Genomic DNA, 24213 nt, shown 5'->3' on the forward strand with positions numbered 1-24213 from the left:
ATAGTTTTAGGGTTATGTTCACCAGACCGTCCTATGTATTATGAACACAAAGAGGCTTTCGCTGTCTGTGTTGTATATGACAATAGAGCGAACGTGGCGAATCAAAAATTCACAAATTCAATACCGCCACCGAACAAAGCTCCGAATGATGAATTTTCACCCTGAATTCAGAATCCAGTACATCACACAACATTTTTAATTCATCACTATTGTACCTCCACAGGACACGCACCAGGCTTTCTGTTGACATCGTAATTATTTATGGTTGGAAAATGAAAAAATGTGTAGGATTACGAGCCGACTATATAAATCGCATACCATAAAAAGGATATGGGACCCGTGAGATATGTACAGGTGTTCTTAATTTAATTTATCTGCCAAGGACGAGTTCGTCGACTCGGAATTAACCCATACACTCGGGTCTCCAAGATTAACCATTAATTTGCGAGGCGCAGTCACAATTTTTTGAGAAACTTAATATTTTGAACCTCTTTAAAAATATATTTTAAGAATCTTAATTACAACAATAAAATGGTTAAAGAAACTTTAAAAAGTATTTATATAAAAATATCAATAACATGTATGTTGACATTTGGCTCAGTAGCTATTTAAGGAAAAGAAAACATGTTGTTCTGTTTTATAAATATGTGAAAGAAATAGGAAAAATATGATTTTTTACCAGGAAAATATGATAAAAATATTTAAGGTCATGCATGCCCTAAATTAAAATATTATTTGGTATTTTTAATTGAAATGAAGACATTGCAAAATGGGAAATGGATGTTCAGGAAAAAGCTTCTTTGTAACCAGATGCTTATTGTGGATCATTAGGCAATGCACTTGTATAATATATACTCATCAAGAGCGCTAAATATTTGTCCGTACAGGTAAGTCAAGGCACTTTCAGGTGCACGGGATTTAAAGAATTATTAGCTTAACATTTCAAAATGAAAATCAAATATTTGCGGATCACCAGTTAATGCACACTACATTAAATAATATCAACAAATCTCGAGTGGAAAGTAAAGGAAAATCATTACACCGAATAGGTTTTTATAAAAAAAAACTCATATGCTTAGACCCTTTATTTACACTAAAAGAGGATATAGTCCATAAAAACATACCCCGTGATTACAACAACAATTAAGATAATTGGATATTTGTTTTTATTTTTAACTAAATTTACTATTTATATATAAAAAAATATAAGTGTTTGAAGGTTCGCATATTCGTTTTACCGAGTTTATTTGTATTATTATTAAAGTTTTAATTTTACCTGCGCCTCGCATAATTGCATGGAAAACTTGCTTGAACGTTCAGTAATACGTAGGAAAATCTTATTAAAGTTATCCCACTAAACTTTGCACCTAATATAATATGTCGGTTTCGTAATATAATATAATCGAAATACGTCTTACATCACGAGTGCTACAATCATCATTTACGTTACTCTATATTTTTAGATCAAACACTTTAATTAATCATTGCGATGACTGCTGAAATACATATTATTTATTTTATACACTTGAAGCAATCTTTTGTGCACACAAAATATAAACGTCAGAGTGTAACGTTCTTGTAACACCATCTTCTCCTCAGACATGTCGTTTTAAAAAATGCATTTCTCAACACACTGCGCTGTGAATTTTAATAAATTGCATTAAGTATTATGTATTATTAGGTTGACAAGTTTTGGCTGAGGCCAAGTGAGCTCAGTGCCAATTATTAGATTAATTCAACGTTAACTTACTCCGGGCCGTTAGTGTAATATATTACGTTAAAGGTTATTACTGTTATTTGACGTTATATGAATCGCTCCGATTGCGAACTGAATAGTGTGAGCAGAGATTTACTTTGGAGAAATAATTAATGTATCACTCCTAGCTATGAATGTTCAACGAGCTTTATACCAATGCAGAAATTTACGATGTGGAAAATTATATTTAATTATCTAGGATAAATAGCAGTAAATTATATTTTAGATATTTTTAAAATATTAAATAAAAAAGCACTGTTGAATGTCTAAAAACACAAATTAAAAATTATAATAAGAGCTTGTCTGACGTCAATGTAAGTTGATCCTAAACCATAAACACGACAATAAAACTATTCATGTGTGTAATTTTGCATATATGTATATAAAAATATATTTTATCATAGATATGTTTAATGCAAATATAATTCATTCGCGAATTAATCATTATTTTAGGATATATGTATATGCACGAAATTTACGTTTTATGTAAAATTACCATAATACGAACAATGATGATTTTATGTATTTTATACACTTACCTTGCTTTAGTTCAATATATCATAAATTAAGATAATAAATAAAGTACGTTATAAAATCGGCAACGCTCCAAAGCTATTATTAGATACAATTAAACATAGTACATATGCATCCACCCAAGAATAAATCTCGGAGATTATTTACAACTCACCTGTTTGCTGCTATCAACAACTTAATATTTCACAATGTGTTAGCTAATTAATAAAGCTATTGAATACCTGACTTTAAAGCTTTTTAAAGAAACGGTATTATATATGTTTTAAGTCTTCACATTTTTTTAAAATAAAAACAAATTAATACGATTTAATAATATTTGTATTTTTATTAATATTTTTTATACAAATTCAATTGTTTTTTTATATGTTTGATAAAACGATTAAAGTGATTTCTACCATTCCGGTTTACGTATTAAATCTCAAATTAAATCTCAGTTAATCACGCGTAATGAATTCTCAGGTAAGAAATCTTTAATATGTGATTATGTATTTTATACATGGCTTTATAAAAATCAATCATTCAGTCATTTTTCTTTAAATTCTCCTTTGACATAAAAAAATGAAAGGAAATAGCTAAGTAAAAATGTAAATCAAGGATTTATTAAATCTGTCATTTAATTCACCTTCTAATTAAAAACCGTCATTAGCGTACTCTGTGTGATCAAGCAAATATCATAATATATGTTTGAAGCAAGCTTTGCAGTGAATCTTTTTGTATTTGTATTAATGTCTAATATACTGAATTTAGTGTATTTTTTCTTTTTCGCATTAGTATATTTTATATTTAGATCAGATAAATGGGTACTGGGTACCGATATAGACGAAATTGAAGTCTTCCATCATTAAATTCATAAATATATTCTCTCATCTTAGATGTTTATAGCAGCAAACAGGTGAGTGGTAAATAATCACTCAGATTTATTATCAGACTTATTATCTTAATTTACGATTTATTGAACTAAACCAAGGTAAATGTTATGCTTAAATCATTATTGTTCGTATTATGAAAATTTTACATAAAACGTAAATTTGGTGCATAAATACATATATACTAAAATAACATAAAATATTATAAAATAAAATAGTATTTCCACTAACAGCTTAATTTCTGAAAAAATATTACAAATTTGCTGTAATATTTAACCCTACTATTGCTATCTTAGTAAATCTCACTATAATCATATACGATATCATGTAACAATCCTTAAATTCTCAATTATTTATAATTGTCGTATGGCTTATTTGTATTAACTCTAGATTTTAATTATAAATTATTTTGTAATTATTATATGTATTATATTATCAGTATAGAAGCTATAAATAATTAACAAATTAATTAATCATTTTTTTTTGTTCCAGATTACACACATTCGAATCACTCTCAATTAATAAAAAAATCGTCAGTAACTAATTTATTATTTTAATCAAACATCTTTAAAATAAAATCCAATATATAAATTAATTTCTACACATAAGACATACAAAACAGTTACCTGAGAGCCATGAAATAATGCCAAATTTGAACCATACAAACCGGTCAACTACCAAAAACTTATGATTTCAACAATCGCTTCAGTGTTGAGTCCTCTCGCAACTGTACAGTCGGCGCCGTTGAACCCCACGATAAAACCATATGAGAGCCTATTCAATCCTACCCTGTTTTTGTACGGCTACAATGACAGCCAGTACGGTTCGGACCACATGGAAAACGAGCCTGGACTCGACTATGACAATTTCACCCTGGACGAGTTCTTCCGAACGCTCAACCAGGATAACTTCACGAACGGTACGAACTCTACAGATAATACGGACCATCCACAAATACCGGCGTACATAAGGACTACCTCGATGGTGTTTTGCATCATAATCATGTGTCTGGGAGTTGTCGGTAACGTGATGGTGCCAATAGTGATCATGAAAACCAAAGACATGAGGAACTCGACCAACATCTTCCTGATGAACTTGAGCATTGCTGATCTGATGGTGCTGCTTGTGTGCACGCCCACTGTGCTCGTGGAGGTGAATACTAAACCTGAGACTTGGGTGCTGGGAAAGGAGATGTGTGAGTACCGATTTTTTTATTTTATTATAATTTAAAAATTAGGGTTGATAATTTAAATTAGCAAATCTCTAGTCCTCATTTTTTACATACTTACTGTTGATTAAGGATATGAGATGTCCCTAGTATTTTGCCCTAATATAATTATACATAGTTATAATATAGAAAAGCAATGATTTCTTCTTACCCAAACGTGTTCCGATTAGTTTTATAAATTAAATTGTTTCAATCTTCTTTATAGATATAGTTTTTTTCTCGTTGTCGTTGAAATAATATGATAAAATATATTAATTGGGCCGCGTTAAGGTATATTTGTGTATAAGTATTCAAATTATTGTTTTCTTGGTAAATCCATATTCCAGATAAAAAATAATATACTATAGTTCAAATTCAGAAAGAAAAGCGATTTCATTACACAGCCATTCGTTAAGGAAATAAATGGTATTTTAAATACAAAAGAAAAATATTCAAAAGGCTATTATTTATTTAATTTCGTATTGAACAGTGACAGAAAGTGTGATGAAAAAAAGTAATTAAACTTTTCCACAGTAATACATCTTGACCTTCTCTTAATTTACGACTCCTCTCTTTGTTTTATTGAAAACTTTTTCCTTCCTTTCTAACCGTTCGTCCTTGACTATAAAAAAGTGCGTTATATCACATGTATTACAATACGACGAACAAAAGGTCGACAATTCGCGTCATCGGTGAAATTTCCCGGAAAATTCGACCAATTTATGATTTTTTTAGAATTTTTATCGGACAGCGGATTGAAATTCCAAAGCGGTTTTATAAATCACGGTGAAACTTGTTGGGTTAAAAAAATATTACGGTCGGATGATTTAATTATTCTCTTAATATTTTTTAATCGGATTTTTATTTTGATTTATTTATTGTATTATTAAAATACGACCGAGTAAATTTTATTGATGTGAAATTGTATTTGCATCTAAAATCGCGATCAAACTTTTGTGATTTATTGCTTTAATTTGCGTTATGTATTCAATAATATTGGGGAAAATCTTGATTATTTTTTTCAATTAAACTCACAATCCATCAATTGGAAATAATTGGCAGTATCGTTACTAATGTTTTATAAATTTAACCTGTATCTGGCAGGATGCACCGCTGATAGTAGCAAAATATCATCCCTTCCCCTCTTCTTTATATGATTATATGCAATATAAAAATATATTTTTAAACTACGTAATGGTTTGTTAATAACATTATAAAATAGGCTATGCAGCGATAATTTTTTATGTTTTTGTTTTAATCTAATCAACGACGGTTGAAATTACTTTGCTTTGGTAACATCGTTGTAGTTGTTTTATGGCTTTCTGCAGATCAGCGGGTCAGGTCAAGGAAGAGCTATATATAGATTGTTTATTGGGTTCGATCAGGTTTCTTGATCAATTAATTGGGGGCTGGCCTGCCCATCGTTATGCTCGAGATACAAATTTTACAAATTTATACAAATTTTAAATTTAGAATATTCAATACTAACCGAATATGCTCGCCTAATTAAACATCTTTTGAGGGAGGTGCTTATGCTCTAAGAGCAATTACGTTTATTTGGGCAATGACTCACATCCAAGAGTTGTATAGTTTTACGTTATAATGAAATGGCAATGTATTTCATTGGTATCCACACTCACTGTCGACAGGCGCTAGAAGATCAAAAACACGGGTTTCGTCTGTGTCGTTCTACGGCCACTAACCCCTTGTGATTTTTGAAAGCATTAATAAAATCCCTCGATTCTAAAATCCATATCGATGAAGTCTATACTGACTTTTTGCTTATTCTGGAGTACCACAGGGATCTCATCTGGGTCCTCTGCTCTTTTTGCTCTTCATTTAAGGCATACATACATGCGGCAATTAATAACTCGGAATATTTATTATATGCTGATGAAATGTTTCAGTGTATTCGCAAAAATCGATGGTTAATCAAAAACCGATAACATTTCAGCATCGCCAAGTGTAATGCTGTCATTTTTTTAAATCCTTTTGCCCGGCGAAATTTCATTGAATATTGTGGAAAAATTTAATTTGACGTGGAAAATATATGTTTGTTATCATCCATTTAACAGAAAAAATGACATTCCGTGACAAAACAAGAACACCATTTTTTATCATAAAAGTTTGTATGGATGTATTATCAATTTAATATAGAACTTGTTTTAAAGCAAAAAACTATTTTTTATATGTTTTATTTCGATGCAGGTTTAGCTTCTAAGTTTTTAAATTTGCCACTATTTTGCAAAAAAATTACATATTTTCTTTCTTAACGAATATTTTAAGGGTTATTAAGAGTTTTATTTTATAACAAAAATTCAAGTCACTACACAATAAATAGAAAAGAATATGCTTCGTCGCACAAAAGTAGTATTCGTTTTGGGTGTCCTGTGTCAAATGGAATACAGATTTCATCAATATATAGAACACATAAAACCTTTAAAATGTTGGGATTTGTCTTGCGATATAAATTCAAGAGCTCGATGGCACTGTGTATTTTGTATAATAACCTAGTGCGCAGTATATCCTTGAGCATACTTCTCTGATCTGGTTACCAAAAAATTTACCCGACGCACTTCTAATTGAGAATGTCCAAAATAGGTTTCTCAGACACGTGTACATTAGGGATTCATTTTTTTTTTTTTACAATAGTCCTAAAAGGTATATTCGTAGATTCGTATCAATGAGTGATCTTTGGGAAGTACTTATTTAAGCTTCTGGTAGGAAATATACAAAATTCGGAGATTATGGATGAAATTCATTTTTCTGTGCTACTAATTACCAGCGCTTGTATTTTCAAATATTGTTTCAAGTACCAAATTCTATAAGAGGAGTATTGAACAACTTTATAATAAGTACAGCTATCTGTCGGAGAGTAATGATTTGATCTCGTCCAGGCACTTGCAGTTGATCTACGCATTAGTGTTATTATTTTAAATATTTTTTTCCGAATATGATGCATTAGCGAATAGCTGCTATGCCCCGAACATAGGTATAAAAAACTAAACATGCATTTCTTACAGACGATTATTTGCGGCGCGTTGTGGATTATTTTCTAAGAAATACATATTATTTCTTAATATGAGACGTTCATACATCTTATGTGTCTCACAATTTAATAAAGCGTTTTATCTCAAAACTGACAACCAAAAGTAAAAAATTGACATTCTCAAAAGTAATGATCGAAATAACAGTGTGTTTATTTTATGCGCTTTTTTAAAGCTGTTTTTTCTCATTAATATTGCTAAAAATAAAATAAAATTATAAAGTTTATTTTAAAGTAAATTTTATAAAGAATATTCTAATATATAATATATCTAGCATCATGCCTATTTAAAAAAATATCAAAAAAATATCCTAACAAATAAAAAACCATGCATATAATAGTGATATAACTTAACAGCTGATATAACATATTATATAATGTAGTAATTAAAATTAACATATAAAATATCCAAAGTTCGCGATGTGGTTAATCTGTGTTTATATGTTCAAATTTGCGATTACTGAACGTGCGTGTTTAATAATATTAAAATAGTAGTAATTTTTAATTATTTCATGGTATTTTCAATTTACTGCTGGTTAAAATATGTATGAATATAATAATACAACTAATACCAATATAAAAATAATTTTCACTTTTAAATCATTAATCACGTTTGCGTGAAGCTTGTTACAAAGAATTCATCTCTCCTCGAGTTGTTTCATTCTTTAGAACATTACCCGCAACATTTACTCCATACAATACGTTCTTGAGTCGCTTTCATACGTGACGAAAATATTGAGCATCTCTGGACTACTTTAAAATTTTACAAAAAACGTCACGCAACCACTCCAATTGTTGGACATAAAAATTCATTACGAGACTCTAAAACGATTTCAGAAACATATACATACAGCAAATGTCATAGGATAATATAAAAAAGTTATTAAATGTCTGAGTATCTAATTTTGCACCTCATAATAAATTACTGTCATCTCAATCTCCCGACTGTAATCTAATTAATTTATTAATGTAACTCGATATAATAAATTGCACTCCAAGCCTCGTATTTCACAATATAGTTAATGGCGAGAAATTGAATATTTAAATTGCACTTTTACAGTATTAAAAAAAAGTTCTCGTAGTATAAAAACCTTTTGACCGACAAGAGAGCTTTAGTGGCTTACAAAGCGATTTCCTGCTCTTTATATAGAAAGATCTTAGGGATAGTGTCAAAGCGATGTAAACATACTTGCACTATCTATACGCTTTAATATAGTTATATAATATACGCGTTTATTTTTAATATGTTGCTAATAATACCATATTTCCGTCTGCTATGATGGTTGACAAATGGACGCTGCACCTAAAATACACAAGAACTCAGAGTGCAACCAAACGTAATCCATCAGTAACTGATATTATCTATATGTACAGAGTGGGAAAATAAAACGGAAGGGTTATAATGTATAGGCTGCAATCATGTTTTTAATATACTTACACGCATGCCAGTCGTGAGAAACAATACGCAACATTAGCACTCAAATTAAAGGTATAATAAAAAAAACGATGATGCGATCGCATCTGTTGATTCTTGCTCGTAAGGTCACGGGTTCAAGCCTCGTTAGGAACAAAACATAATTTTATATTATGTCTAATGGATATAGAATATCATATATCGCAATCAAACGGTAATAATATTTTTTATAGAAGACAACAAAAATGTTGAACCATCGCGTGTATTGGAAATCTATTGACCTCTCGTTGTAGTAAATCTACGATTTATTTAACTCGCAGGTAAACACTATAATGTCTATTTTGTTATACGAAAATGTTAAAACCTCAGGTTTTACGATGTTTGAAAAAATACGGGTTTGTTACGGATCGGTGAGTTAAATAATAAAAACTAAAATTACGCAAGTTACGTCGGTAAACACACAAATAAACGGTTTTATGTCCTACTGCTCACTTTCATCATTTTTTTTATTTATTACGACAAAATGTAAATAATATGATAGTAAAATTCAATTAGGATTTAAATTTAAGAGAATTTGGTTGCACGATTAAAAAAGTCGCTTTTTAACTTTTAATTTTGACGAAGGAGATTAAGATACTTTCATAATGTAATTTAAACCCTTCTTGAAAGAACTCTTTCAAAGCGAAATATAATAAAAAAATACTCTAAATCAAAATTATATATAAAATATTATATATGTACGTGTACAAATTTAATGCTGCTGTTGTATCCTAGTAATATTTTAATTTCCTGATCTTTAAATGATACGTCTTTATTATATATTACACTTATACTTGGTTTTAGGTTAATTCTTAAATTAATGTTAAATCAGGATAAGGAAGATTTATATGTCTTGCATGTTTACATACCAACTAAATGATTATTATGTTTTGCTAAAGTTCATAATAAAATAATATTTTTTTCTTAAGGATATAATATCTCTTAAGAACTTTAAAGACAGCGTTGTATGTTATGTATTTTAACTGTCAGCTATTTTTATATCAGCATTGATTTTTGAACGGCTTATTTATAAATAAACCTCAATCCCTTTTAGTCTTGTCTTATCTTATTGGACTCGATCTGAACGTTTGATCCAACGAAATCGTCTTTTGTTAGCAACAACAATGATCAATACTGTTGTATTATTTATGAATTCATCGCAAAGTTACACTAGTAAATTTCACTCAAAACCTGTCATGTACTCCAACAGTACCGATAATCATTTCTCAATATTTTTTTATTAAATTAGACTTTATATTTTAATTCATTTCATTCAGATAAGTGTAAAAATCTCGTTTTATAAATAGAGAATTTTCAAAAAACTAATTTTTTTAATTTGATAATAAAAGGCGACTGTGCTTTAAATAAAAAAGTTGCTTTGGACATCACTATGTTAAATATTCACTAATAGGGGCAATATCAGACATGTCACGTTTACTGTTTAAAGTAAATATAGAAAACCATTGTACATTATTCAGTATTAAATATGTATGTTTTTATAAAAAATATTACTAAAGAGTGGAAAAATAAAACAAATGTATTTTTTGACTTGTGTTAAAATATGCTTTTAAAATATAACAAAAATCCATTAAAATCCATTACATTTGTGGGTTGATAAAAAATTCGATCAATGTCACTTTTTTATAACTATGGTTTTACATGCTTTAGATATTTTGTAATGCTAGCTTTTAAAATATTGTTATACCTAGAAAGCAAATTCAAAGTATATTTTTATTAATATCAAAAAAATCTTACAAAATTAATTTATTTATGCACAACTAATTTCAATATTTTGTAATCATTTACATACTATAGTATAGTATTTTGTAATCACTTACATGCTATAGGTACAATTGAAAAATATATTTTACACAATGTTACTTTATTTTATGTTAAATAAAATCACTTTTTTGCAAAATGATGGCATATTTAAAAACTTTAAAATTCATAACTCCGTTAGATAAAATTTTACAAAAAAGTTTTCTTAATGAAAAACGTCTAGAAGCTAAACCTGCATCGAAATAAAATATTTAAAAAAATAGTTTTTTGCCTTAAAACAAGTTCTATATTAAGTTGATTGGACCCTCATGTATGTTACTTGCAGTTCTCTTAAGGCTGTTGATTCCTTTGTTTCAATGACTAAGACTTGAATTTTTGTTATAAAATAGAACTCCCAAGAACCCTATATTTTCTAAAAAAAAGGAAATATGTCTTTTTTTTGCAAAATGGTTGCAAACTTAAAAACTTAAAATATCATAACTTCGTCGTTAAAATCATATAAAAAAGTATGCATCATATTCAAAAATGTTTTAAAACTAAAACTGCATCGAAATAAAATATTATAAAAAATAGTTTTTTGCTTTAAAGCAAGTTTTAATTACTATAGACTAAAAATACCTGTGAAATTTACACAGCAAAATTTTAAACATATTTAAACAAAATATTTGGGCTTATGATATTTTTGCCATTGATTATTTTTGTATTGATAACAAATAAGTAATGCTAAAAAAGTGACGACAAAACACTGATCTTTGATTGATAGTTTTTTCAATACAAACCAATCTGAATTTTATGAAACTTTTTTGTCACGTTTAGGTTTTCAAAAAAAATTTTACAATAAAATAAAATCGTAATATAAAAATTTATATTTTTGGACATCTAAAAAAGAAATCAGTTTTGATTATTATGAGTCTTTTATTTATGTTTTATTCCTAACTACTTTACCAAGCTTTTACTTAAAATTGCAAAATAGTAAAAAAATCACCAATTCTAAATAGTAATTATTCTTTTACCCAAAAAGCATAATATAATATAACTATTATTAAAAAATATTTCCATAGTTTTGATACCATGTTTTCTAGGTTACCTTTTCAATCATAATCTCAATTCTAGGCAAGAATCTACTATGAAAATCTTTTTCCTAAGTCAGAATCACTAGTAGTAACTTGTGCTTTCTTCGCAAAACAAAGCGTTTTTTACACACTATGTACATATATATAATATTTTGAAAAAAATATAATGAAGCTTTCACACACATATTTACAAATAAAAATCATAAATTTAAAGCAATATTGTAAAATAAATAATTTACACAATATCTCGATTTTCGTCTTTATTTTAATATCTTTTAAATAATTTAAATAATTCCTACATAGATTATTCAGTGCATGTCTCCCGTCTTACACATTGTTTACAAACACCAATTAAAGCAATGATAAACACGATAGTGTTGTAAATTCGCTTTAATCACGTCAACCGACGTCAAAGCTATCGAATTTCTATCCAATGCCTCCTTTGTGTGCGTGCGCATTAATAAAAACGCTCATTTCCTTAGGAGAGAGTACACAGAATAGAGTCGCGCTTTTACCTAGGGAAATCTATTTATGTCCCGGTGCCCTGTGTTTTTATGCCCTAATAAACATGAAAATTACAGTCATAAGATCCGTCGCCTTGTCCTTCCTATGCTATCGATTGTAAATATATTGTGTTGCCTTGTGATCCGGAATAAGCGTATGCGCCGGGAGCTTTTTCTTTTACGAGCTTTCATAAAATTAATATTTACACTTGCACGTGTTGTTAAGTGCCGTGTTTTCCCTAAAAAATACACGCGAAAGATTTGATTTGTGTTCTGGGTACAATACACTTTGTTAATGAAATTAAACATTGCCCACTTAGCGTCTAGTGCATGGGCTAATCAATTACCCCGAACTAGGACAAGTGAAGAGTCGGTGTTTCGAGTGCTGATAACTAAATCAGTTAAATGGGTGTATTTTTAACGTATGATTCACTGTGTAGATAGGGTAATATATAGATGTTTTTTTTACAAATATCGTTGCAAATGACTTGCACAATAAAGTTGTAAAATCAATCATAATTTTTTTCAATAATAAATTATAAACAACATATTTCGTTTGTAACTAAATATATGTACTTATTTTCCATTTTACAGCGCTAGATAGCTGTTATTAACATATATTTCATATTAAAACAGCACTATCCTAAAATTTCTGTATAAAAAGGCTATTCATAAAAAAATGTAATACTTTAAAATTTACCAAATAATATATTCCAAAACCATTATGATATATGTAATTCTTTTTTAACAAGAAAAATCGTTCAACATTCGATAACAGGTGACTACACCCTAAAAAAAAGATATAATAAATAACGTATAAAATAAAAATATAGTAATTATATGTATATACATAGCTAATCATGGAAGTTATCATTAGTTTTAATTATTCGTACAAAATGATATACAATTCATAAAGCACGCTGAGAGTGTTGTCGATAAATATTGTAACGGTCCCATAGATGTCTGACATTCTTATAGGAAGCATTAACGTTAATTGATTTATTACCAGTCCCTTAAAATGCTGGATGTAAATTTCCCAAAAGTGTACGTGAGCATACTTGTGTATATCGCCAGGGCCGTTTTTACCTTTTCAGTACCCATGATGTATGAATACTCAATTTTATGTAGGGTATCTTTTCAAATACGAAAATAACAACCTTAAAATAGCCACACATGTGATTTATAATTTAATAATTTTTGACCACTTGAATATGCGAGATTAGTTATTTATTAAGCATACATAATCATAAATATTGAATATTTAACTTACTCGGTGGAAGATTTAATATATTATATCATATATGACAACAGTTTAGAAAAACACCGTAGAAAATAAAAAATAATTATTTTTGCGATTTTATTATGAAAAGACTGCAAATGATCAATATTTATATTACAACATTGATCTGAAAGTTATTCCTGGCATCACATATCATTATTAGTTGTGCTTTCTTATTTAGCAAAAATATAATCTATCCTAATATAACTATATTTTAATACAGTCTTATTAATTCCCATAATATCTTAATTTGCATATTTTAAATCATAGTCATATACCTATATAAATAAAGGGAAGAAATAATAATTTCATTATAAAGCAATAAGTCTTAAATGCCTTTTGGTTTTCTATATTTGTTCGGATCAAGATTTGTATGTTTTATTATTTTCCGAATTTTGAAAAGCTTCTCTTAATAAATAATTTAATTTTGTATGATGACAGACTTTGTACAAGTCGAGGATTTGTATACAATTAATTATATTTTTAAATGACAGGCGTTTGACAAATTCGTTACAATAATGTAATAATCAAAACGGACACAAAATTTAAGTGAGTAAATCAGTTATATACTTGAATTGTAAATAAGTTTATAATAAAGCTTTAAATCACTTTGCTGCTAATATAGGATTATATTAATAGCGTATATTTTTTATAAATAAATTTGATTCTATTCCGTTAATTGAACCCAAGGCTATAGATTATCAGACTTGCGGATTACGCCTTTCTAGACATTTAGAAAATAAATTGCAAGTTTATTTTTTAGGACATCATAAAACGGTCCTATTCAAAATATACATTTATATTCGTATTATCCAAACGTTTGATCTGCATTCTCTTGTGTCCTACGCCCTTTGAATAAATTTAAATGCCATTTTATTTTTAGAAGCAAAGAATTTTACTTTCAATAAAAATAATTAATATTCTATACCGCTTATGTATCTAAAGTATTTAATTAATTTATAAAAAAAATACCTCAAATAATAAATGCATAACAATAATCATAAATTCATATTATATAAAGTTTCTCTCGTATCTTTGTAGTTCATAACAAAACTCACTAATAAAAAGCATATAGCATTAGAATCAAACTCATTCCAACTAACCGCCAAGTCTATAATTTTTTCTGGTACATACTGTTGATACACAATATTTTGCTCGCAAATTTATATAATGTCAAGCCAGCACGTCCTACTTTCGATTTATTTCTTATGTCGTTTTTCGGTTTATCTATAGGCGAGCTTTGGAAACACTCCTTCTGCGCTAGATTTCGCTACATCGCGGTTTTTTGACGCTATCTCTGACGTTCTTATCTATTGTTTGCCATCCAAAAAGTGTGAGAATCCCTATACAAAAAATATATATACTATATACATAATACATTATGTTTTGTATTGACGAGATAGTAGCTAATAAATATCTGGGAAAAGCGCCTCTCTGTAATTACGTATTCTTATCATCGATGAGTTAATTATGTAGTTTTCATGCATATTCCGTTCCAAATTTATGTATTTCGGCAATTTTGCTCCGATGCGAAAGCCGTTAATCAAGACGTCAGATTATCAGAATCTGCTTGCTTCGAATTAGATGTGGGTTACCTTTAATTTGAGCAGGTAATAAAGAGAGATATTTTTAGCAGGATGCTAGGTTTATCTACATATTTTTCGGATCAATTATATACAACTCTTCTTGAATATTATGTTAATAATACTGTCTAGCTTAAACATTATATATAAAAGTAAACATTTATCTTAAAAAATATATTACGAAATATGTTATTTATTAATAACAAATCAAATGTATTTATATAAAACAAATATAACACTCTCAATTCATTTTACAATATACAAAAGAGCATTAATTTCTCGTTTACAAATTATAAAGATTAATTAAAGTATACAACTGTGACATCGTCTTTTTATTGTAAATAAAGTATCCATATTTGTTTAATAATCATATTTCGCCATTTTATTATATCGTATTATTTTTTTATCGTTAGTTAAAATCACGGGTGGACATTATGGATAATCGGGTGACCCCTGAAAGATCAAAGCTAGATTACGTTATGGGCTGAATTACAACCGCAACAATTAATTAAAGCTCTGAATTATATTAAATCAAATAGTAGCTTACTAATATAATATAACCCTATTCTTTACTGAAAAACTAATTAATTTCAAACATTTTCTTTAATGAAAGTGTTTTAATAAAATATCCAAATTATATAATGATCAGACCCATTTTATATTCAAAAAAATAATTTTTTTTTGCTGTTTTCTCTTTCGATAACTAGCGCGACACTCACTTTCTAAGCTTGCATACTTTATCTACCACGCAAGTAAAAACGTTTGATAAAAATATTTCAATTTATTACTAATTTAGGCTCAACTTTTTATGCAAAAATCGTCACAATTTATAGTTAAAAATGTAGCAATTTAACATTCTTTGCTGTCTTGAATTCCTATGGATCACGTTACATCCACTTTGTTGTCTTAAAAACCTACCCTAACTCCCGAAGGAAGGTAGTTTAGTCTACTGTAAGTTCTGATTTAACATTATGTTTTATCAAGGAATTGTCTTAGTTTATAGTTGAAAAACCCGATTTTGTTTATTTATTGTTTTACTTCTAAAAACTTGTGTGACACTCATTTTTTATTCTTGAATACTTTTCCGATCTTCTAAAGATAATTTTATTTTAGTCTACTGTTAGTCAAGAGTCAAGGGCAAGTCTTTATAAAACAAGGCACTTCTTTATTTCTTTGTCAGTATTTAACTGAATATTTGAAACAATTGTCACCGATATTACATGGTATGTGAAACATTAACTACTGATAATTAATAGCAATAATCAATAATATTTTAAATAGTACATTATTCCTCTAAAATACAGCACGTTACATATTCATATAATTTGTTAAATTTTACCAAATTAATGTTATGAGCTTGCAAAGATCATAAGTTCGCCTAGACATTTTGAATTACACTAATATATACATATATAAAGTAAATATTAAAAAATGACTGATTTAATACAGATAAAAATGGCAACTAAACGCAGTTCACAGATCATATTATCTACGGGAGTACGGGTCGTCAACCTGGTCCGTACCGCCCACTAGTGCACGTTAAAGCACCACTTCGTTCTTCTGTAGTCGTCGTCTACAGAAGAACGAAGTGGTGCGTACCTCGTTTCGTGGCTGCAGCTCTGGGGACTGCAGTCTCAAAGGGCTCTCTGAAGGATGCCTTAAATGGGATCCGACCGGAAAAAGATAGGGCCATATGCGGTAGAATCTTATGTGGAACGGTAGCTTAGAAAATTACAACTCGCTATTGTGTTAGTCTAATAAAATGACTTCAATGGAAGGGGATTGGGGCAACAAATCAAGGGTTAAAATAACTGGCGTTAGGCCAAGAAAATTCAAGTGCGTTAAAATCTTAACTTAATGGTAGATGGCCTAAAATCGTTGAAATTCCTGTCGCCTAGCGATAAGTCCGGAATTTTGAACCACCGAATTTTTCGAAATTTTACGGAATTTTAGCTGTAGAAGTCCGGAATTTTAAACTTGTAATTAGGAAAAAAAAGTGTGTCGATTCTAATGATGCGTATTTCTATGAATATATTATACTTTATTTTTAACTGATACAAATTATTCTAATTTGAAGTTCTTAAACTCAAAACTTATGTCTTTTAAAATTTATAATGTAGAGCTAAAAAATTAGTTATAAAATAGTATTTAAATACTATGTCAAAACAAAAATAAAAAAAGCTAATAATGCAGCTAATATTAACCCATATTTTCACATACAAATAAAGTTATCTTGTTTGCTACAAAAATCTTGCACTGGTGTTATCAATATCCATTTAAAAGATTTATATTTACGTCTACATGTAATAGTTTTTAACTATATGTGCATTTAAGAAATATAATAAACAGACAACAATTTTAGAGCATGTTTAATAAATACAATTTATCATTAAAATGTAAGTATATATTTTTCATAAATATCTTTGACTCTGTCGCAAGCTTCAGTTTGTTCTTTTCAACGTCAACTAAGCCATTGAGGCCGTTTAGTTTCTTAACCGCGCGATCAGTCTCTAAATTTGGCATGTCTTCCTCGTGTCAAAAATGGCAGTTGATACCCTGTCGTAACAAATGTCATGCCAAAGTGCGCTTCGTTGCACGCGGATGCCAGTCAGGAAGAGTGTCTCAAATTAATTAGTCGGACAACACAAGACGCCTGTCAAAACTGTAAAAAAGTCAATTGGGCATAAGTAGAAGAATATTTTTAGAACCTTTGATTAACATGACGTGATTTATAAAAAACTACGAAGCGTATCATACATGCCAAGAAAAATATGAAACACATACGCACACAATTGAAACCCATATAAAGGTTACGCCTCATTTAACGTTGAAAATAAAAGGAAAATGTCTAGTTTACAGCTCACATGTATCAAAATCCTTTTTTCCTTTACGTTTTTCTTAAAAAATACCGTTAAGCCTGATTACGACTCATATTTTATTTCGCATACAGACGTTCCGTCGATTTTATATACAAAAACGCAAACTGTCGTTTTACGACCCAACTTGTTAAATTCGATTAGATATTTTTATCACATATATAATTTAATTTATATATAATTTATCACATATTTTATTTATTATATACGTCAAATTCAGATCAAAAAATTGTGTGGTGGTATGTATATATTTTGCATAATTAAAGTCGGTCATTAACGCTTTTTGCTGAATTTCTATATGTGCAAACAATTTTACGATAAACATTATCGCAAGCCGGCTGCTTTCACGCTCTTTATCTATGGACAGTTTAACGTTTTTGCTTGTTGGCTTAAATGAATAATTTACGATGTATTTTTTTAGCTAATTATTAGCTGCGTTAACTGTGACGAAGTTAATTTTATGCTTAAATATGTATCTGTGTTATCACAAACCATAAATCATCGATTCTGTCATATACTTTTAACAGTATCGAGTAAGGAGCTAAATTTCAAATATTGTCAAATTTCAACGTTATATTATTACAAAATATTTATTTACAAAGCCTCGTAATATAAAAAACAAGCATATCCATTTAGAAAGTGAAATAATACATATTTTATCAACGATTTAATTTGTATCTAAAAGTATTTAAATATCTCAAATATTTATTATGTACCCTTCACCATCAGATATAATACATTTACTTCAGGGCTGCTTTATGTATATAATCTTCAGCTCACATAACGATTTCGCCTTTATCTCTTCTATGATCGCAAAACGTTATCCTTTCAATGTTACCTTTATCTGCAAAAAGAGAAAAAAGGCGGAAAAATATATCTGATGAATACTGACGCTACAACAACACCACGGTGTCGTTTAAGGCCAAAATTTCGTTATTGTGTTGCTAAATCGAAGAGTTCTTTATCTATAATTTTAGTCGTTTTCTTTAAAATATCTTAAAAAATAACTTATGGTAAAAAAACGTAGTAGACTTTATAATCGAATAAAATGATCGGACCTTTGTTTTGAAATCATACCTAACACACATATTTTTTGTCATATGTTAAGACGCGTTGAAGCATTTCATTTACCAATTGCTCAGCAGTTTCTCTTCAGTGCTATTTTTGTAGAAAATTCAACAATTTTGGCATAAAATTGCCTGCTGCTCGTTTCAAGCTCAAAATATCAATTAAAATTGTAACGAACGTACACAAAAAACGCGACGATCATAATTATTATTTTAAAAATATTATTTAAAAATAGAGAGAAACGAATAAGTGTATTGGTTTCCCATTACCTTTTACAACGTATTAATTGATAGAAAATCAAAGACTGTAGTAATGCATATTATATATTAAATATATTAAAAAAATTAAATTGGTTATTACCATTTTTTATTAAAATTGCTAAATATTTTTCATTTTTACGTTTACAGAATTTTAGTACCAACTAAACATTTAAATTATTGCGTTTCAATTTTACTATCGATGGGAATCGAACCACGGACCTATACATTTAATAATAGGAGCATTCATATATTGCAATTTTAATAGATTTATTCACATAAAGTTAAGTTTAATAATATCCTTATAACCCGCTCCTGACCACTGGAGCAATGTTGCTCGTTTTTAAGCGTTACACTATTGCTAGATAATTACAATAATGATTTGAGATTATGAGACAGTAGAGCATTTAAAAGTATAAATCTCCAACGATATACAATATATTATTTATATTTTGCCTGAAATAACTCTCGCTCTCGCATAAACAATATAAGTACTTTATTGTTAATAAGAATCGACCTTTCAGATATAAAATCTACACTCTACCGATATATTAAAAATTATAACTTTCTATTGATTTTTATGTACATATATAGTACATCTGTAAATATAGTATATGTTATTAACAATAGCAATATGTACTCCCAAAAATAAAATAATATTTCCTAAATATTTGTGTAAATTCGTAAAATATTATTTATTTATTATTAGTATTGAAATATCTTATTTATGCAAAATCAAATAAATAATATTTTAATTATATTTGCAATTTAAGTAATCTTTTTGTGGTTTTGTCTCTTTCTTAATTTAATTTAATCTGTTCTATGTACTACATACAATACAAAATAAAAACATTTATTTGTAAACGTTGAAAGGTGTGGATGTTTATCTCAAAAGGATTTATTTAAGGTAATCCTTGAATTAACCGTAATACGATAGATGAAAATTTTATAAGGATACAAGAAGTAAAAAGTGTTGTACGTATATTTATATATAGTATGTATTATGTAGCATTACGAATAAATTTCGAAACGCGACCAGAATGATATATTTCATTTTGGGAAAATTTCTACGGCCCGAAATTTAATTTGTATACATTTATTTCTCAGGAGTGTAATACTTTAATATTATAGATATGTATAATATATATTATATGTGGATATAATACTATAATATTATAAAAAAAACTTAAATGTAATTCATCATTATCTTTATTGCGCAGCTGCGAATAAGGGCATGAGAATTTCATCTATAATTAACTCAAATTCTTAGCAATCGACTTCAACCATTTCGATCATCGCTCCACATAGAAACGCCAGAGAAATTCTCTTCATTCTCAGAATTCTCTGCAATTTGTATTTAAATTCGATTATTAAAGTATACACGTTCAGCTTTTGTAAAAAAATATCTTCTATACTATCATTGTCTAGACATAAAATATTAGACGCAATGATATCCAGACGTCCAAATCCCTGTCTGAACGTGATATCCGTTTGTTTACGATGTCAATAATTTTGCGTCTATAAAATCACACACAGACGACTTTGATGTGTAATATAGCAGAGATAAACCTTCACGCTGTGGATGAATATCATAACATTATATTGATTGAACGGGATAAGCATTTGTCACGTAGACGTCGTATTAGAAAACACTTGAAGTATCCGAACGAGGATGTACGAAAAGTGAGTTCTTCCTGAGTCACTCGACTCTTGGACCTATGCTTTAGCTATTATTATAAAGCGACTTTACGACTTTTATTAAAAGGTGGCCAAAGGCAATAAGAGTCAATCATAATAAAAGTTCACTTACGCGGAAGTCTGAGCGATAAATAGACCAATAATGGTGACAAGTACTTTTAGTCCAGTCAAATAAGGGTTTAACCTCGGAATGAAAGATAACAAGCTGAAATTTTGCACAGACCTTTGTTTTGGCGTTCTAAATATATGGTGAAAAGTCTCAAAAGATATCGTGTCTGCTAATCAAGATATTAAAGGTCAAAGGTCATAAAAATCGTTTTTTTTTGCAAATATCTCGCCTCTTTTGCGTCGGATGTCATTAAATGTTTAACAAAACTTATAGAAAATAAAATTTTCTACAAGTTTGCCATAATTTATTTCTTCGTATGGTTAATGGTTTTCGAGATATAGCGCGGGGAGTGGGAAACGCGCATCCGTTTATAGGATAACGCTATGTAAACTACGGAGCCAGAGTTACCTGTACATTCTTCCACAGTTTCGTAGAAAACATCGCAAATTGTTATCTGCTGAATGAACCCATCTAAAGCATTATAACTTTCAATCTCCATATCTTCAAAAATCATCATCGATAATGCAAAAAGTAATACGTATGGCCTCTGATACTTCTTGCAAATGCGGGACCATCCAACATTTTGTCGACAGAATTCGATGCATAAATTGTACTGAGAGCTTCCTTGATTCCGCTTCCATTCATTATATACCCTATGCATCCAATAAAAGACATAAGCATATGAAAGCCTTCTAGTTTCACAACTACTCTGGACAAGTCTGAGCTAGCATCTGAAGCTGCTACGATTTCACGTGCTTTTATGTACAACGGCTGATCAAAAGTTATTAAGCATGTTCTTTGTTCATGTTTCTTGGCAGTGTTTATAGCACACTGTAATGTAGTGTAAATTGTGTCCATATTACTCACAGGATGATGAATAAAAGTAAGAAACAGAATCCGAAAAGTTACAAAGTTCTCATTGTTTTTTGTAAGTTGTTCAATAAATCCATTCCACCCTGGCAACGGTGAGATATTTTTCCACTTTCCGTACTTCCACAACAAATCAACTACATTAAATATTTGTTCGGTTAGTTCTTCTACATCATTTAAATTTTGAACTTGAATCTCTTGCTCAATCCGGGTACGACATGATTTTCATACACTAGAAGGGGTATATGTGATAGTGCTGCTAACTCCTTTGCACTTGGTTTTGTTGTAAATTTCTTTATGCGGTTATCAGATATAACTTCAGATTTTGGAGTTATTATTTTTATCATTCCCATTATATGAACAGTATTATAGCCATCAAGAGTATAAATATTTTTCTGCATTATCCGCTGCATACTGTACTAAGGCACTCGACTCTGATGGTTGATTACGAGGCTGTGGGTGATAAACAGCTGAAATTTAACATTTTATAGTATCACTATATGAAGCGAAAAAACCTAAACTTGACAAAACATCCAAAAGTCTTTTTGGATGTTTGGCCTATCTGTATTTTATCTATGAAGAAATACAGATATGCCTAGTAATAACTGCGAAGAAAAGGACCTTTTTCGTATGGAAGTCTTATAGCTGTGTATTTCGTTTTAAAATGCCCCGTCTTTCCTTTTCTGTTCTTTATAATAACTTCTTGCAGAAAATGTAATAAAGTTTTCGGAATTTCTTCATTAATATTTTACTCGGGGGCGGATAAGACTTGGTCTCAACAACAGAAGATCGAATATCTTCTCTAATAATCGCCGCAGCAGCTTCCACTACGCGCAAGTGTTCTTCTTCCGAAGTGCCTTTTTTATGTTCATACCAAGCTATGGATAAAACTTAAGCTTGAGCATCGCGAAAAGAAAAAATAGGGAATGATCCAATCTTCGTTATAACTATAATATCAGTTAAATATTTTTCTCTTAATTTGGAAATGATCTTCTTATCATCTGGTACATACTCCGTAAGGACATCTCTCAACTCTTTCAATTTTTTCGCACAAATTTCTTGTCGAGCAATATTTCATTTTTAATTCCTAATAATACAATGAAGAAAGTAATAAAATTATGGTTCAAACGACTTGCCGAGACCACTTTTTTCACGATTGTTTACTTTTTCAAAGCTTATACCAAGTTAAGCAGGTAGAAATACTCGCTGGATTCTATAAACGAATGTACGCCTCCCACTCTTCGCGCTATATCTCAAAAACGGTTAATGATACAAAACAAATATTATAACTAAACTTGTAGATAATTTTATGCTTTACAAGTTTTGTGAAGCATCTAATGACGTGCAACGCATAAAACGCGAGATATTTGCAAAAAAACAAATTTTGTGACCTCTGACCTTTGATATCTTGATTAGCAGACACGATATTTTATGAGACTTTTCACCCTGTCCTTAGAACATCAAAACAAAGGTCTGTGCAAAATTTCAGCTTGGTATCTTTCATTCCGAGGTTAAGCCTTTATTTCGCCTTATTTGACTGGACTATTTGTGACTGAACCCGAGTCACGCATTATACCATTCAATAATATGGGTTAGATTCTAATGTATTTATTATACACGCATACACACACTTATAAAATCAAATATAACATATCTAGATAATTATTTATATTTTTATTCCTATTTAAATAACATATAAATAACTACCCTTCTCAGGATTTTCATGCGTAAAACTATTAGCTAAAATATTTATGTTCCTTACACACCTTAAATTCAACCCAACACATCCCTAATCCAACAGTATTTCCTCGGGCCGCCTTAAACCTTATAAATCTGTTCATTTTTAGTCATTGGTGTGAGAAAAATTTATAATACGGTTTTGAATTACCATATGAAGATCGCGTGCAGGAAAACTTTTTCATTATTACTTAGGTATGTAATAATGTTTAGGACAGTTAAACTTGACGATCCTGAAATATTTATATGAATTATTTTCAAGGCCGCTAGTCTTAGTCTTGAAAATGCGTTTATATTCGAGAAACGTTTCCAAGGCTTAACGAGTAAATTTCCCGATGTTTTGGTATTACAATTTTAATTACTATTTGCGCACCGTGTAATTGGAGAATTCTTCTGAGCTCGCTTAATTATAATATAATAAATGCCCTCGAGTTATTCTTGTCCACTTATTTTTAATATAAAACTGTCCTTAAATAACTACAATATATCATATTTTTAAGTTATAAATGAAAATGAAGG

General features: G+C 29.3%; 1 protein-coding gene across 2 annotated transcripts in view; it reads left to right on the top strand.

The window, feature by feature from the left end:
- Positions 1-24213, top strand: part of LOC148228446 (QRFP-like peptide receptor) — a 104968-nt gene that overhangs the window by 25976 nt on the left and 54779 nt on the right. For both annotated transcript variants that reach the window (XM_088199863.1, XM_088199862.1), the window contains exon 2: positions 3649-4351. In XM_088199863.1, coding sequence (XP_088055989.1) covers positions 3844-4351 — 508 coding nt within the window. In that variant the 5' untranslated portion in view covers positions 3649-3843. The remainder of the gene's footprint in view (positions 1-3648; positions 4352-24213) is intronic.

Source organism: Plectrocnemia conspersa, unplaced genomic scaffold, assembly GCF_051122295.1.
Source record: "Plectrocnemia conspersa isolate PC_06_02 unplaced genomic scaffold, ASM5112229v1 ptg000012l, whole genome shotgun sequence".
Classification (NCBI taxonomy): Eukaryota; Metazoa; Arthropoda; class Insecta; order Trichoptera; family Polycentropodidae; genus Plectrocnemia; species Plectrocnemia conspersa.